This window comes from Stenella coeruleoalba, assembly GCF_951394435.1.
Source record: "Stenella coeruleoalba genome assembly, chromosome: 3".
Taxonomy (NCBI): domain Eukaryota; kingdom Metazoa; phylum Chordata; class Mammalia; order Artiodactyla; family Delphinidae; genus Stenella; species Stenella coeruleoalba.
Genome location: NC_137148.1, coordinates 58,471,301 through 58,485,269, shown reverse-complemented (window position 1 = coordinate 58,485,269; position 13,969 = coordinate 58,471,301). Strand labels below are relative to the sequence as shown.

At 45.0% G+C, this 13,969-nt stretch overlaps 1 protein-coding gene across 2 annotated transcripts in view; it reads right to left on the bottom strand.

The window, feature by feature from the left end:
* HEXB (hexosaminidase subunit beta) overlaps positions 1–11,698 on the bottom strand; it is a 42,664-nt gene extending 30,966 nt beyond the window's left edge. For both annotated transcript variants that reach the window (XM_079916444.1, XM_079916445.1), the window contains exons 1-3: positions 11,356–11,698; positions 7,536–7,681; positions 2,582–2,647 (exon numbers count right to left, since the gene is read on the bottom strand). In XM_079916444.1, the coding sequence (XP_079772570.1) occupies positions 2,582–2,647; positions 7,536–7,681; positions 11,356–11,606 (463 nt within the window). In that variant the 5' untranslated portion in view covers positions 11,607–11,698. The remainder of the gene's footprint in view (positions 1–2,581; positions 2,648–7,535; positions 7,682–11,355) is intronic.
* Between the last annotated feature and the right edge of the window lie 2,271 nt (positions 11,699–13,969).

Sequence of the window (13,969 nt, the reverse complement as noted above, 5' to 3'; positions counted from 1 at the left end):
CTTAAACAAACAAACAAAAACCAAGCTCATAAATATAAAGAATAGCTTTGTGGTTACTAGAGACGGGGGTAGGGGGTAGGCAAAATGGGTGATGGGGGTCAAAAGGTACAATCTTCGTTTATAAATAAATCCTAGGGATGTAAGGTACAGCATGGTGACTATAGTTAATAAATACTGTGTTGCCTATTTGCAAGTTGCTAAAAAGAGTAAAATCTTAGAAGTTCTCATCGTAAGAAAAACAGTATTTTTCTAACTATGTGTGGTGACAATGTGAACTTACTGTGGTGATAATTTTGCATTATATACAAATATCAAGTCATTGTGCTGTATACCTGAAATTAATATAATGTTATGTCAATTATACCTCAAAAAAAATAGGAAAGAATAAAAAGTTCAACGTCATTTTTGCTACGCCTCCCTCCCACCCCCAATACAGGCCCAAACCAGGAGGAATAACTTTGGAATTTTCTGTTAAGTGGCAATACATTCAATAATCATTTAGAGCACGTTTGTTACTTTCGAAGTCTGACAGTAAGCAGAAAATAAGGCCTTCCTGGACTAGATTCACAAAATGCTCTCAAAAGTTCTATTATTTTGATGTGGATCAGGGCAAACATCAATAAAGCCGTTTTCCCTAACAGGCCCCAGACAAGACGGGCACATCAGACCGACAGAAGCTTAAAATCACATAACATTATATATAGATGATCTACATGATAGTGTTTGTAGTTACATTTGCGGTAAACATCTATAGCTATTTTCATGTCATATTTTGAAATAAGATCATAATCATACGATTATTATGACTATAATACATATAGCAGTAACAATGATTATAATCATACCATTATTATTATGACTACAAAACACATAGCAGTAACATTGATCATTTTATTCTAGATAACACTCACCTGAATCAAATCCAAAGCCTTCTTTATTTTTAATAACTTTGGTTGGTTTGCTCACATTAAAGAAAATTACTCTCCTTTCTCAAAACTATACTAATTTGGAAGCCAGTACAACAAAATCTTATCTACTTGAAAGAAGAGGTAATAGCAGCTTTTGAACAGCAAAAATGAACGTCCCATGCCCAAACTTCGAAGTTCAGACTGAAAGTCACAGGAAAAGCTTTTAAGGTTCCTCTCTGCCCACTACCTCCAATCACTCTAGAGTATATTTTTATCTTTTCATGCTATTCCTGCAAACTTCGTTATATTTCTAAATCCACAGGAATTTAAAATGGGGGAAGGGTTCTCTTCTTTTCTCAGCCATCATGGTGTGTATGGTTGACTCTGTTCCTGACCTTGTCTTCTCACAACACTCCTAGGATCAAATGATTCCTGGCCAAGAAACAGAAGCAGAATCGTCCCATTCCCCAGTGCATTCAGATGAAAGCTGGTGATGAGGTCAAGTACAACTCCCATGAGGAGACAGTGGAGAAGAACCGAGTTGAGCTGAGGGACTCTCACATGCGATGGCACATGCATTTATGCTGCATCTATATCACTAGCATCTTACCACACCAAGCTGAAAACATCACCACCACATGGACAGTTGGACATGTTTTACTGGGAAAATGATTATTCTCTTTGTTTTCATGCTTCTGCACTAATAGGTTGGTTCAGAAAAAAATACGTGAGTATATTTTTGTTTGAATGTATAAACAAATGCAGAAGGGACATGCTTGCTACTGAAGGCAGCAAGAAGTGATGATAAAACAAAATTCCTTAATCAGAGCAGGTCAGAGCCGTTTATAACTCTATAAACATTATAGTCCTGGGGCTTCCCTGGTGGCGCAGTGGTTAAGAATCCGCCTACCAGCCCTGGTCCGGGAAGATCCCACATGCCGTGAAGCAACTAAGCCCATGCGCCACAACTACAGAGCCTGCACTCTAGAGCCCACGAGCCACAACTACGGAGCCTGTGTGCCACAACCACTGAAGCCCGCACACCTAGAGCCCGTGCTCTGCAACAAGAGAAGCCACCACAATGAGAAGCCCACGTACTGCAATGAATAGTCCCCACTCACCACAACTAGAGGAAGCCCACGTGCAGCAACGAAGACCCAACACAGCCAAAAATAAATGAATAAAATAAATAAATTTAAAAAAAAAAATTATAGGGCTTCCCTGGTGGCGCAGTGGTTGAGAGTCCGCCTGCCGATGCAGGGGACGCGGGTTCGTGCCCTGGTCCGGGAAGATCCCACATGCAGCGGAGCGGCTAGGCCCGTGAGCCATGGCCACTGAGCCTGCGCTTCTGGAGCCTGTGCTCCTCAACGGGAGAGGCCACAGCGGTGAGAGGCCCGTGTACCGCAAAAAAAAAAAAAAAAAAAAAATTATAGTCCCAAGAACATCAATGAATTACAGCATTATGAATGTAATAACCTTCAAGCATTTTTAAAAAGTCAAATGATCTTTCTCCCATGCTTTAAGTGGTATATATTTAATGGCATTGTTTTGGAAATACCCAACAAATCATTCTGTAAAGAGCCCAAGGAAGCAAAGTTTTGCTGTGCTTCATTTCCCAAAGTGGCAACTGAAAACATTTCCTTACTAGAAAATAACAATGACATAGAACTTACCTCGTAATACGCCCCAAACTCTGTTGGCAGTGAGCGAGGCCACTGGTCCTTTCACAAGTAAAGTATCTGTATTGGAAAAAAAAAATGTTTCTTGTATGGTGACAGATGGTAACTAGACTTATCATGGTGATCATTTCGAAATGTCAAATCACCATGTTGTGTAACAGGAGCTAACATGGTGGTGTAAGTCAATTATACTTCAAAAGCAACAAACTCATAGAAAAAGAGATCAGGTTTGTGGTTACCAGAGGCGGGTGGTAGTGGGAGAGGGAATTGGATGAAGGCGGTCAAAAGGTACAAACTCCGTTATAAGATAAATAAGTACTAGGGCTGTAATGCACAACACGATGAATACAGTAAACAGGGCTGGATGCAGTATATGACAGCTGTTAAGAAAGTAAATCCTAAGGGTTCTCATCACAAGGAAAACAATTTTTTTCTTTCTTTAACTTTGTATCTATATGAGGTGACGGATGCTCACTAAATTTACTGTGATAATCATTTCATGATGTAAGTCAAATCATGACGCTGTACACCTTAAACAGTGCTGTCAATTATATCTCAAAACTGGAAGAAAAAAATGTTTGTTTTTAATCCCTCAATAACACACATTTCCCTAAACATATAATTGGTATTTCTGGATCATTCTTTTCTCCTGAGCTCCAGACCTGTTTCTCCAGCTGCCTCCTGTACATCCTCACTTAGAAGTCCTATAGGTTCCTTTAGCTCCACATGCCCCACTCTGCACTCTTCCCTCTTTCACCTGTTGGGCTCTGGGCTCATCGCGCACCACACTCCGACCAGCTGATTTGCTCAAGTCAGGAACTTAGGTGTCACCTCCATGATTCCTCATTTTCCCCTGCAGGAGAGTTATTCTCTCCAACTACCCCACTACAGAGTAGGGTCCTACTTAAGCTAAGAATTTAAGTCAAAAGTGCAAACTCCTCAGTGCCCATAATTCCTTGGTGAAGCCTCCAGTATCACTCAATCTTCCATTCCCTCTAAGGCCAGAGAGTCTTCTCTACTCTGTCCCTTCCCTCCCTGTGCTCCCCTACTTGCCCTGTACCTACCTTCCCCCAACATTATCCTAAATCTTCCTTAAGACTCAATTCTTTTTTTTTTTCAAATATTTATTTTTTTAATTTATTTATTTTTGGCTGCTTTGGGTCTTCGTTGCTGCGTGCAGACTTTCTCTAGTTGCGGGGAGTGGGGGGCTACTCTTCTGCTGTGGTACACGGGCTTCTCATTGTGGTGGCTTCTCTTGTTGTGGAGCACGGGCTCTAGGCGCGCGGGCTTCAGTAGTTGTGGCATGCAGGCTCAGTAGCTGTGGTTCGCGGGCTCTAGAGCGCAGGCTCAGTACTTGTGATGCACAGGCTTAGTTGCTCTGAGGCATGTGGTATCTTCCTGGACCAGGGTTCAAACTGGCATCCCCTGCATTGGCAGGCGGATTCTTAACCACTGCGCCACCAGGGAAGCCCCAAGACTCACTTCTTAACTCACTATAGCTTAATTCAGCTTTGTCCCACTCAATAAAAAGTTCACATCCATCTAAAACGGGGCTCCAGTTAGCTGCTTCTGGGCAAAGGGGGCACTAATCTCTCAATCCTTGAAATCATACTCTGCCTGAGGTTACCCCAATAGTCATCTTAGTCTTTGGAGAGGTTTGGGATGGAATCATCCACAGATAAAGGAAAGCACCAGAAAGCACAGAGAGATCGAAAGCTAAAGGGGTGTGACAGATGCAGACTTTGCCACGGTAGAGACATTCAAGGGCTGCAGGTTAATGATTTAATAGCGTATTTGGGCTGCATCCTCCTCCTCCACCACCCTGACCACCCCAGGCTGCCCCACGATAATTGGCTACAGGTAGGGAAAACCGTTCTATCAACAGCCAGTAATCAGGTAACAGTCTTCTGACAAGGTAGCCTTTGCCATCAGAAGAACAGAGTCATGAGTTAGCTAAAGGCCAGGCTAAGAATGCTATAGCTATTATGACCACAATCTAACCACGATTCTCCCCCTCTATACCCAATTCTTAGTTAGCTACCTAGATAGAGCTTACCATTCCACCGGTCACTGTTTAAAAGCCAGTTTTTGCCACATTATAGTTTCGAGATAGCCTGGAATTAGTCAGCCTAAAGAGTTATCTAAAAACATTAACATGTGGCATGTACCTCATGCCAATTATTTTCCAATAGCTGAGGACGGGCTGATATTTAAAAGGATTCTGATTCAACTCAACGCAAAAACCGCAGATATAGAGCAGTTAGAAGGAGATTTTGGTTTCTAAATATATGGACAAATAAGCTATAGAATTTCAATTTTTATTTCAAAGCCAAATTCTTAGTGTTAACAGTGATTACCTCCCTGACAGGGGATAGGAGACATCTTTTTTTTTTCAGTTATCCCTTTCTGTACTTTTTGCACCACACTGTGGTTTTGAAGGGGGTACATACAAATAACAGTAATGGGTTCCTCTTTTTAAAATAATAAAATGTGGGCTTCCCTGGTGGCGCAGTGGTTGAGAGTCCACCTGCCGATGCAGGGGACACGGGTTCGTGCCCCGGTCCGGGAGGATCCCACATGCCACGGAGCGGCTGGGCCTGTGAGCCATGGCCGCTGAGCCTGTGCGTCCGGAGCCCGTGCTCTGCAACGGGAGAGGCCACAACAGTGAGAGGCCCACGTACCGCAAAAAATAATAATAATAAAATGTTACAGATAAGGCTAAAATCCCCTTTGAGATGACCACTCAACTCCCCCTATTTTCCTCAGAGGAAATATCAGGCCTTTTCTTAGGCATTTTCATACACATACATGTAACAAGAAAATACAGTACTGCTTTATGTGTGCCTTCTTTTGTATGTTGGTATATAAATGGTATCCTCCTGTACACATTATATAAATTTCTTTGTCCAACTCAGCAATTTATCTTCGCAAGTTCTCCACATCTGTTCTTTATAACTCCACTTCTTTATTCTTAATTGTTGTACAGTATTCTCTAGTGTCAACTGACAAGATATATTTAGCCATTCTTCTAGTGATGAACATTTAGTTTTGCTTATAGATCTTCATCATTGCAGGCAAACTGCATGGAACATTCTTGATGTATGTAATTATTTCTCTACGGTAGAAATTAGTCTATTTCTGGTTCTGAGGGTATGCATATTTTTATTTTAATTGATGATGCTGTAACACTTGTCACTTTCTCCAAGATTTCCTCATACTTTTGGACAACGGTTGATATCTTGTTATTTCCATTTGTGTGTGTTACTTTTATCATCATCATCAACTAGTTTGAAACTAGTTGATCCTTTAACCAGAAAATTTCACAGGCAGCTTGTCTCCAGAAGCTTCCCTTTCAGAAAAAAGAGGGTTTGAAAAGCTGAATGGAAGATAGGCTATAACTCCCCAGCCTCGATATGTTCCATTTTTTGGAATTTACAATATGTCATTGTATTGCCTGTCAGCAAAGATTCCTTGGTAATTTAATGACCATTTCTCAATTCAGATTGCAAAACCTAATTAATAAAGTGTCTGAGTGCTGACTGTCAAGTAAAATCCCATGGCTGATGTTGGCAAATCATCCTGTTTCTCTTCTAAGAACAGCTACAGAATTGAAGAGAAATTAAGTTATTTTTCAGAGATGTATTAAGAAATCTCATCTCTATTGAGAGGATGAAGCGATGTACTTAATTGTCTGTGAGGCAGTCTGAGAACAAAGGAGTCACTCTTTTCTCTAAGATATGCATTTTCCTTTCTATTTTTACACCTGACTCACCAGTCTGCTCTTTCTGCACTAATCTTATATCACCCATTGATTGCTCTTTGATTCCTTGATACAATTCCACATTATTCCCAGTCAGTACACTCTACGGAAAAGGGCTGCCCATTTGTTTATTCCTTCTAGAACAATTTAGGAAAAGCCTTAGAGAATAATGTTTTAGGCAAACAAGAAGAATCATGTAGCTAAATGTTGATTACATTGTCAATCAATATAAATGAAAATGAAACATATATAATACAACATAAATATAAAAGAAAATGCAACACTTCACCCCTCCCAGTTCTGCATTATCTTTGTGTCAAGTTAAATTATAAATAGAGATCATGCCAGGACTGCCCTGGCGGTCCAGTGGTTAAGACTCCGTGCTTCCACTACAGGGGGCAGAGGTTCGGCTCCTGGTCTGGGAACTAAGATCCTGCATGGCTCCTGGTCTGGGAACTAAGATCCCGCATGCCGTGCAGCACAGCCAAAAAAGAAAAAACGAGCATGCCTATCAGCACAGACTTGTCTTCAAAGTAAACACCTAGATGCCCAAAAATCAGGGATAAGCCAGGTAAGTTTTGACACATCCGTACAGTTGGTAGAACATTATTCAGAGGCTAAAAATGCTGTCATAGAAAAATATTTAGTGAAATACATGTTTGTAATGGACTGTTATGCAAAACAGAAAAACCACAGGTACAGAACTACCCCTTTTTCATGCCACTGTTTACCATATGTTTCTATTTATATCTATGTAAAATATTTCAATGTATCACTCTGCAAAAAAAAAAATCTGAAATAACAGTGGTTAACTCTGAGTGCTGGGGTTATGAGTAATTTATTTCCTCCTCTTCACTTACTGTACTTAAAGATTTCCTACAACAATTATGTATTCGTTTTGCCATCAGACTTTAATGGTAATTTTCTTTTTTTTTTGCGCCACACCTCACAGCATGTGGGATCTTAGTTCGCTGACCAGGGATCGAACCTGTGCCCCCTGAAGTGGAGGCAGAGAGTCTTAACCACTGGACCGCCAGGGAAGTCCCCTAATGGTAATTTTAAAAATAGGAATTATAAACTCACTGGTCAAGAGCTCACAATAGTTCACGGCATGCAGCCAGCTTCTGGCACTCGAGCCTGTGACAAGCAGCTTTGTTTACAATACATTCACATGACGTAGGTACTCACAGGACTCATCCGAAGAGATCTTGGGGAAAGCGTCACACTCTGGGTCCAGGACAACCGAGACTTGAAGTTGCTGCAACTCCACTCCAACACAAAGATCAGCAGAGCCATGATGCCGCTTGTAGAAACCAAAAATATAGTCATAATATCTGTGTGAGAGAGAAAGTCAAACAAAATTTTAAAGCACTGTAGCCAAGTTTTAAATACATATGTGGTAGCAGACACTGTCGTTGACTCCGCAAACCCCTGCTACCCCATATCAGTCCAACTAGAGGCTCTCACCCCAAGCTGCACATTAGAATCACATGGAGGGCCTTTTGCAAACAAGTACTGATGTCCAGACCTTCAGAATCAGAATCTCCGAGAGCATGATCCAGGCACAAAGATTTTAAAAGTCCCCCTGCCACAATCCCAAGTGACTCCTATGAAGTCCCCATTAAGGACCAATAACCAAACTAATAATCCTGGGTGTGCAAGTCAATTCTGACCAGTGATGGGGCAGGGGTGGGAGGACGGGGGGAGGATGCTTCCTCTCCTAAGTGAGCCCCAAGAAGAAAACTTCTCTGTACGTGATACTTAGACCAGCTGCAGCCACACCAAAGATGGCAGAGCAGAGGTGGAAGGAATACGGATTTCCTAATCATACTGTTGAGCCACTTAGCCAACCAGCCCTGAAATCCTGCCTGCTTTTATATTTCCATAATGCAAGAGATAATAGGTTTTCTTTTTGCTCAAGCCAGAATGAGTCAGGGTTCCTGTTACCTTCCAACAAAAGTATCCTAGCTAATACACAAACACCACAGAATTCTCACTAGGGCCTTGAAAATTTACCTTCTGCTGGTACCCGAATAGCAGAGAAGGAGGATATTAAATAAACATTTGAAGGTGCTAGAAGATACAAGATCACACAGGCCTCAAAGCCTATGATATTTAATAGATTTTGATAAGCCAGAAGGTTGTATATGCTACTTATATGTAAGACCATCTTGTGTTTTTCCAGGGACGTAAGGAGAGCTGGGAGAGTTCTGATGAACTTGGAAGTCAGTGTATGGAAGTTAACCAGTGAGACAGTGGAACAGATGAAGGTGCTGAGGACCTTTGTCGTAAGAAAGCCTTGACAGATTGAAAAGGAAATTAAGATCACTAAACTGTATACTTAGAAACGGTTAAGACAGTGATCTTATGTATATTTTACCACAATTTTTAAGGGAAATTACAGCTGCCAGCGGCTTTGAGATTTGAGTTAGGTGCTGGCTTGTCCCACATAAGGAAAATCTTGGCTCTGCATATTAAAACTCTAACAGAAAACTCAAAGGGTTCTGGTGCAGTGGTGTGCAAGGTCTGTGGGTTAATTTAGCTTTTCAGGAACTGAGGGAGCAAAGCTATTTGTTCATTTAAAAAAATGAGCAACTAGGGACTTCCCTGGTGGTGCGGTGGTTAGGAATCCACCTGCCGGTGCAGGGGACGCGGGTTCGAGCCCTGGTCCGGGAAGATCCCACATGCTGTGGCAACAAAGAGTTAGCCCCAGCTCGCCGCGACTGGAGAAAGCCCGCGCGCAGCAAGGAAGACCCAACACAGCCATAAACAAATAAAATTAAAAAAAAAAAAAAAAATGAGTAACTAAAAAAAAAAAAAAGAGTAATTAGCATGTGACAGATCTTGTTCTAGAAGCTGAGGAAGCAGCCACGCACCAAACAGACAGAACTCTGCCTGCAAAATGCATAGTGTTTCAAAGCAGGGTTTGAGATAGAAACTGGGCTCTTCAGGAGCCAGAGAATCTGAACAAACTTGTGTGTTCCCCACGGCCTAGAGCTTCTGGAACAACCCCATCATGCTTTTACCCTGAAGTAGAGACTGCCCCTCCTGAGTTCCTAGAATGCTCACCTGAATGCTTCCAAGTCTTAGCCATTAGGGCTAATGTTTTATTTTTTTTAAGATCTTTATTGGGGTATAATTGCTTTACAATGGTGTGTTAGTTTCTGCTTTATAACAAAGTGAATCAGCTACACGTATACATATATCCCCATACAGGCCTAATGTTTTATAACCTGCTTCCTAACAATGCAGGGTATAATTAATAGCTGCTTCACACACATGGCATGAATTAGTTAGGCAATCCTCAGATAAGTACCTGCACTGCCTTGAGATGCCAAGATTTGTTTTTAAACCGTCTCACAGCTGATTCAAGTTCTGGTTATCTAACCGTGGTTAACTTAAGTCTTCCACGCTTTCTTGCTCCGGACGCGCAGGCTCAGCGGCCATCACTTCAGCTTATTACCGAGTCCTTACTTTACTAGCACGATGGCACAGAAGGAAAATCCACATTTATGAACTGAGTCCCAAAGCAAATATGGTGTGTTTGTTCTTAAAAGATTTCCTAGTCATGATCTTCCATTAGATGGCCTGCGGGTACTTTTTCCTTCTCGATACCCCAAGGCAACCAACCACCCTGATTTTACTTCTTCATCCAGGCTCTAGCCATTCTGACCTGTTAGCAGATTCAACATCAAAGGCTCATTGGAGTATGCATCTAAACTGAGGGTAACAATCTCCCTTTAATTGTACACAACCGAAGGAGAAGAAAACGTCTCTGCCATCAACGTCTTGAGCCTCTTCCGCCTAAGCTCCAGGCCTACCTGGGGCCAGCAGGTGTTATTAAACTAGTTTTGCATCTTTCCACCAGCTGCTTGGTGTCCTGCAGGCACAATTAAACTATAATGACCTCTAGGAACAGAGGCGGCCAAAATCTGAGGGAGAAAAGGGGTAGTACTGTCTGCACCAAATTACAATCCTTCGGGGCACTGAACACCTTCAGGACAGTCCTGCCCACACAGGTCGCAGAGTGAGCCTTACTGAAACATCTCCCCAAGTGCAATCTGTCTTGTACATGGTGTAGTTAGCAAAGCTAGCGTCGTGACACTACACTGTAAATCAACTTTACATCAATTTAAAAAGGCAAAAAAAACCCAAAGGCTAGCACCGTGGGCTCCCTCCTCACTACACAATTCACCCTGTGGCCAACGGGTTTACAGACAAGAGGGCTGTGGAAATGTGAGATGATAAAGATCTAAACAAGATGCTGGGAGAGTTAAGCACGTAAGTGCTTCTGGGAAACAAAAGGAGAAGCAGATACAGCAGCGCAGCGACCATATCAAAGTAGTTAGGTGAAAATATCCAGCATTTTGCATGGAATAGAGATTTGGGAAGGGAAGGGGAGGTTTGGGCGGTGCTCCAACCTACGGACTTTCTGCCATCTGAATTGTAGCCAGATTTGGGGAGGGGGAGAGATGGCCTATAAATGACAAGCAACTTTGGGGAACCCCTGGTCCCCAAGCTTTAAGCACTCATCTTCCTCTCTGAACTCCCTTCAAATAAACTGCCGTTTCCCTCCCTCCTCTTCGTCTACCCCATTCTCCTCTCCGAGGCGAACACGGCCACTGACCCTGAGCAACGTACTCCGTCCACTCAGTATCCCGCACTCAAAGCAGGGTTCCAGAGCACCCAGGAAGCTCCTCAGGAGACAGGAGGGGAAGGGGAAGAGCTTGGGTTTCAGTTCGTGTTGGTTCGAGCCGGCTCTGCCATCTTCTAGACCTGTGACTGGTGGGGTCACTGGCCGACTCGGAGACTGTTTCCTCCCCTGTCGAATGGAGATTAGAGCGCCAGCGCGGCTGGATGGCTGTGCAGGTGGTAAGAAGCGCTCAGGTGTTCCTCCTCTCGCCCTCCCCTACCCCGCGCCTGCACTGCGTCCCAGGGTAGTCTGTCTCTCCCCGTACCGGGGTCTCCGGGTCCCCTTCCCGCCCGGCCGCCCGTCGGGAGCACTCACCGCCGAAACGCTTCCTGCAGCAGTGAGCAGGAGGGGCCGGCCTTGGAAGTGGAGCTGTGGCCGAAGAAGAAGTTGTCGGGAGAGAGGTGCAGCACGCGCGGGGTGGTCTGCACGGAGAGAGGCATGGGCCAAAGACTCAGGTCCGGCGAGGCAGCGGCGACGGCGGAGGCGCGCACTGCCTGCACCGCCAGCGCCGCCAGCAGCTCCAGCAGCCTGGGGAGCCTCGGCCACCCCAGCCCGCGATGTTCCATGGCTGCTCAGCTGCTCTCTTCCGCGTTCGGCCAGGTATGCCCGAGCTGCTGCCCCGGTACCGGACTTCTCTTCCCCGGCGGGGAAGCAGGGAGCGCCACGCGCGCGCGCGTGAGTCAGAGTCAGCTGACTGTGTGTTCCGCCCCGGCTCCGCCTCCAGAGCGACCACCGCCCCGCCCCGCCCCGCCCCGCCCCAGCTGCCCTCCCCGCCCAGCCCAACCCCGGACTCTTCCAGGCGCTGAGCGGGACGCTGGCTTCGTGCCTGCAGCGCTCGCGGTCTCCTCCCGGCCTCTGAACTTAGAGAAACTGCACAACGCACGCCACGAACACCTAACTTCCCCCACCCCTAACACCAGATAACCGGGTGCTTATTTGCCCCTCAGTCTGGACTTTTCTATAACTGCAATAAAGCTTTAATTATTAAAGCCTCCCATCAGAACCCCTCAGGACAGAGTTTTGAACAGATGGGAGGTTAAAAGTTAGGCAGAAGATAGGGACTTCCCTGGTGGTCCAGTGGTTAAGACTCCCTGCTCCCAATGCAGGGGGCCCGGTTATATCTCTGGAAGGGGAACTAGATCGCACACCGGGCAGCTAAGATCGCGCACGCCGCAACTTAAGACCTGGTGCAGCCAAATAAATAAATATTTAAAAAAAAAAAAAAGTTAGGCCGAAGATATTCCGTGAGAGAATGTGCAATATTGAATCTTTCCACTTAGACATAATCTCTGAATTTATAAAATTGTTTTATGCTTGTCGCCAAAGTCCCATAGTCTACTTTACCTGGGCTTTCTTATTTCTCGTTAGGCATGTTCCTAGACCTTTCACTCCTTTGTTGCTGGTGTTAATATAATCCCTCCTGACCCCTAGTTTGCCCCCAGAAATTAAAAAAGAATGAGGCAGACCTTTAGATATTGGCCTGGAAAGATCTTTCCACCTGCTGCTTATACCACTGACCTCACCCCTACCTCAACCAGTGTGGAAACACAGCTAGCGGCCAAAGTCTTCCTTGTAAAAGGTAAACTAAGTCATGTCACTTCTTTACTCAATACATGTCAATGGCTTGTTTCCCATTGTCCCTAGAATAAAATTAATCTCCTACCCCTACTTTTTTTTTTTTTGCGGTACGTGAGACTCTCACTGTTGTGGCCTCTCCTGTTGCGGAGCACAGGCTCCGGACGCGCAGGCTCAGCGGCCATGGCTCACGGGCCCAGCTGCTCCGCAGCATGTGGGATCTTCCCGGACAGGGGCGCAAACCCGTGTCCCCTGCATCGGCAGGCGGACTCTCAACCACTGCGCCACCAGGGAAGCCCACCTACCCCTCCTTCTTACCCTCCTCCCACCATCCCCAATTTGTCATGGAATGTGAGATGCTATGATGGAGGAATCTGAACTGGGGGGAAATGAGAAATGTAATGACCGAAGGACTTGATTTGATGTGTGGAGATGAACCAGGGCCTGTCAGAGAACATCTCTTACGTGAGAAGAGATGGCACTAGCTACCCGGGGCAGGGTTTACTAGGAGGGCACTGCCGCCAGACCTGAATGTTAACCTGTCCTGCTCTCCACAGGAAGAGGTCTAGAGAGAGGTGAGGAGTTTGTTTTCTAGGGAAGAGCCAAGTTCTTGGGAGTTACGGACTAGCATTTGGTTTGTTCCCTGCCAGAGTCATCCAGTCTGGTCTGCAGCTTCGGAGGCTGAGAGATTGCAAGAGAACCACACACGAAATGTGAAGTTGACACTGAGTGAGGCTTCACTTCTCACTAGGACTTGCAGGCAGCTGGCGCTCATGGAAATGCTCTGGGAAGTGTGGTGTGGTGTGTGGAAGACGAGAAAATTCAGCTAGAAGCCTTCAGAAGAGCGCTAAACCGGAACTGCTTCCTTTTGCTGAAAATGTGCTGGTTAGAAGAAGGAACCATGGGCTCCCCTGGAGAACTGCCCCATCTGAGCAAGGGGGCATGTACCTGAAATGGCCTGCACAGACATGGGGATGAGGGGACACATGGTGACCCCTTTTGACACTTCATCGTGTCATGGGACCAGAGTGGGTTGGGGTAGAGTATACGGCCTGAGAACAAGCGTCACATACGTTAGGACAGCAGAAGGAACTCAGACAGGGACCTCCAGGAGAACAAACCACATAGACCTCATCAGCCCCGAGTCCCAGCATGAGAAGAGAGGCAGGAGTAACCAACAGCAAAGGAGGGGTTCCTTCCTGGTTTTACCAAGGTGCCAGACTCCACACGGGCAAGAAAATACTTTCCTAGTATCCACCAAGGAGTTCTCCCATTCCAAAGAGACAGAATCTGAGAACCAGGAAGCGGCTCAGATATCCAGCGGTCCTGAACCTCACTATGCCTCAGGCTCACC